Below are 3,438 nucleotides of genomic sequence, written 5' to 3'. Positions count from 1 at the left end.
GCTCAGCAAGAAGCTTCAAAAGGGATGATTTTGATTTATTTTACAGTTTTCCACTTGCTGTTACTAAGTGAATTCAGTGCAGGTGTCATCCCCACAGATTGAAGCGCTCTGGCCATCTGCAGGCCAAAAAAAAAAGGCACCAGGAGGCAGTGACAGAGCAGACAGGTCCCCAAGCAGCCTGACTCCCTGGCCACCCACCGGCGAGTGGTCATTTCATGTCACTTCCCTGTGGGGACAGTGTGCCAGCACTGCTGACCAGAAGGGGATCTGGGACAGTTATATATGCCATTGGCTCCTGTCCTGTTTCTTTCAGACAAGGACAGCCCTTGAACGAGGGAGAAAATGGTATTTAATGTATCATCCAATCTTCCCGCGGGTAGATGCTCTGCTTTGACATCTCTCATGCTCGTTCCAGGTGATGGCCCAGCAGCTCCTGGTGATCTTCAGTGGATGCTACGTCCGGCTTCTGGTCACTGGCCGGCTCCCTCGGGCCGTGGCGGGGGGGCACCTGGAGCACAGCAGCATGCCCTGTCTCTGCCAGTTCATCGAGACCACTGCACTCAACACACACCAGAGCTGGTTTGAGGGCAGGTGACTGGAGGGGGCTGGGGAATGTTGAAATAAAAGCTGTCCATACACAAGAGCGTGAAGAAGCTGTGGGCCAGAGGAGAGGGCTGTAATCGCACATCCTGGATTTATCTGGAGGACTGGGTGGAAATATGACTCTAATCAAACACGCAAGGAGCTCATCAGAAGGTTGATTACCTTTGAGACCTTCTGCCTTCCCACCAACTTGGTGCAAAGGGGATGCTCAGGGGGTCAGAAACAATCCATGGACAGCCTAGAGCTCCCTTGGGAAATTTCCCAGTGCTCTTACCTGGGGGCCTTGGAGACCCATGGGGAATACCTGCAGGTGCCGGTCCCATGCCTTTGAAATGAAGTACGTGGGGTTTTTGTGGTTTTTTTGGTACAAGGAAGACAGGGAAATTCTGCGCATAGCAGTGTTGCAAATGCAATGTTTGCTCTGGATTATGTTCGTGTCACGTAGTTGTCAGTGACAGTGAGCTTTTGTCCCGGGACAGACCCGGACAATGTCTCAGCTGATGATTTGACAAACTTTCCATTTAAGAACGAGCTCGGGGTGGTGCTCAGTACCTGCCGCTTCTGCTGCCTCCCCGGGGAGGAACGTGATGGACGTCTTGATGACCCATAGGATGAGGCCTTAAAGAAGGCGCTGGGCACTGTGCAGGGCATCCTGGAGCACAGCTCTTTTTTTGGACTTCCCTTTCTGTTCCATTTTGGGACCAGCTGATTTCCTTTGGTTTTCCTTTCCTTCACTCCCACATTGCCTTTGCACACAGCATGTAAGGAGAGCCAGTGGTGAGTAGGAGAGCCCCACGTTTGCTTGGAGTCCATAAGGGAGTGGGAAATTAAGTACTGTGTCATGTGCTCAGCTAGTGCCTACGAATGGAGAACTGCTGTATGGTCCAGGAACTGCTGGTGGCCACCTCTGTCCCCAGAGCCAGGCGTTTCCATGAAATTCAGGTGACTGCATGCATTGATGCTTCCCTGACCACCTAACCGCACCGCTTGGTGGTGATAGCTGTCCTAGGAAGTGGCAATAAAGAGTCCTAAGGTCTGCGTTTTCCAGCCTTGCTGTGGCTGAGTGTGCGTGGGAGATTCGGGTCTGTTCTGCACCTCCCGGCCCACCCGCCTTCCCTCCCCAACTCCCGCAGAGCCCCACGGCCTCCCTGGCAGAGCTTGTGCTTCTCCCACCTGAACAAAGGTCTGAATGGGACACCCGTCCCACACAAAGCCAGGAGGGTTTTAGAATCAAGGTCCCTAGTTTGTGTGCATGCCTCAATGGTGTATGTCCCGTCATGCCACCGAGCCTCTCCCCCTCACATCATATTGTACCAGAAAGGTCTTTGGTAGTGAAGGCCAAACCATCGCTTGGGGCGGCAGCAAGAAGCTGAGCTCTGGAGCCCCAGAAGTTCACAGCCAGCTCTCCCCAGGGCTGCAGGGTGACTCTGCCCCCTCCCCTGTTGTTTCTATCACGAGTAACGGTGAGACAAGATCCACCTCTCCCTCCATGAGCCACAAGGCAAGTCTCGGCAGCGAGCCCTGGTACTGCCACCGTACGATCCCAAGCATCGCTCTGTTCAAACGCTGTTCAAACAGCAAACCCCTTCCAGGAGAAAAACCACCGCTCTCCCAGCCGGCCTCTTTTCATCCATCTTTATTTCTGGTTCAGCTTGGGCTGTCACAGGAAGGGGTCGGGCAGATTCCTCCCCGCATGTGCGGAGTTTGCGAGTCTGCTGTCATTGCTCTCTGTGACGGTGTGGGGTTTGCTGGAGGGGGGGGACCCGACTGCGGTCCCTGCAACCCTCTGCTCTGCGGGTGCTGCGCATCACGTCAGGGTGCTGGCTGCCCAGTACGGACAGCTTCACCAGCTTACCGGGCACGGAGAAGGGGCTTGTACAAAACATCCTGGGATTTCCACAACCCTAAGCTCTAAGACTCCTTACTCCGGCTCAGGAGCTGATTTTACCTTCGTGGAAATTGTCTGAATGTATACCAATACCATTGGGAGCACAATTTGGTTTCACAGTATAAAAATCTGATTTGCTGCTGGGATGCGACAGCTCATGCTCTTCCCCTGGTGCTCCATGGCCCAAAGGTGCCGGGAGCATCTGAGACACGCTGTCATTATTTTTTTCTGCCAGCTAGAAAATTCTGGTAACGAGGGACTGATCAGGACATTTTCTATTGTTCGTGCTTCTGTGTTGAGAGCAGATACAGGAGGGACTTGCTGATATTTTCCAGTCCCTGGGCTGCAGGATTCCCAGCAAACAGATTCCCTGGGGAAACCAGTAGGAAGAAAGCTCGTGGCCTTCAGGGGAGGACCACGAGGGCTTTTACCCTCAGGACCTGCAGGGCTGCTCTTGGATGGGGCTGCTGTTCTTGGGAAGCGTGGCTCTTGCTTGGGCAGCTGCGGATGCCTCTGCCGTTACATCTGCAAATGCACAAGCAGCGGAGAAAAGAGGGGGAGTCGGGATTAGCCAAGGGGGAAGAGTATTGCTGAAGGGACAAGGTTGGGGTGGGAACTGGCAAGGTGCTTGGAAAACCTCCTGATGGGAACCATAAGCAACATTAGGTAAGTGCGAGGCAGCCCGGCCAGGTTTACGGCACAAGAGAGCTCTCCAGCAGAGCCCACCTTGCTGCAGGGAGGGGATAAAGTGCTGCAGTTTCCAAATTGTGACCTGGGCACCACTGGTGCCTCCAAATCATCTGTGTTCCCCAGCCAGATCTGTGCTCTGCTGAGCTGTGTGCTCCTTGTGCGCTGGCCTGGGGTAGCTTTCCCTGGGTGCCACAGAGCTCGCAGGGCTGAGAGGTGCAGACCCCCACTGCCCATTGCGCTGGAGCACACCCACACCC

General features: G+C 54.4%; 1 protein-coding gene across 1 annotated transcript in view; it reads left to right on the top strand.

Moving 5' to 3' along the window:
- LOC104289183 (chromosome unknown open reading frame, human C9orf91) overlaps positions 1–595 on the top strand; it is a 9,308-nt gene extending 8,713 nt beyond the window's left edge. The window contains exon 8 of the mRNA XM_009888091.1: positions 416–595. Coding sequence (XP_009886393.1) covers positions 416–595 — 180 coding nt within the window. The remainder of the gene's footprint in view (positions 1–415) is intronic.
- Positions 596–3,438: the final 2,843 nt, after the last annotated feature.

Source organism: Charadrius vociferus, unplaced genomic scaffold (genome assembly GCF_000708025.1).
Source record: "Charadrius vociferus isolate BGI_N301 unplaced genomic scaffold, ASM70802v2 scaffold56, whole genome shotgun sequence".
Classification (NCBI taxonomy): Eukaryota; Metazoa; Chordata; class Aves; order Charadriiformes; family Charadriidae; genus Charadrius; species Charadrius vociferus.
This window is presented reverse-complemented; position numbering and strand designations above follow the sequence as displayed.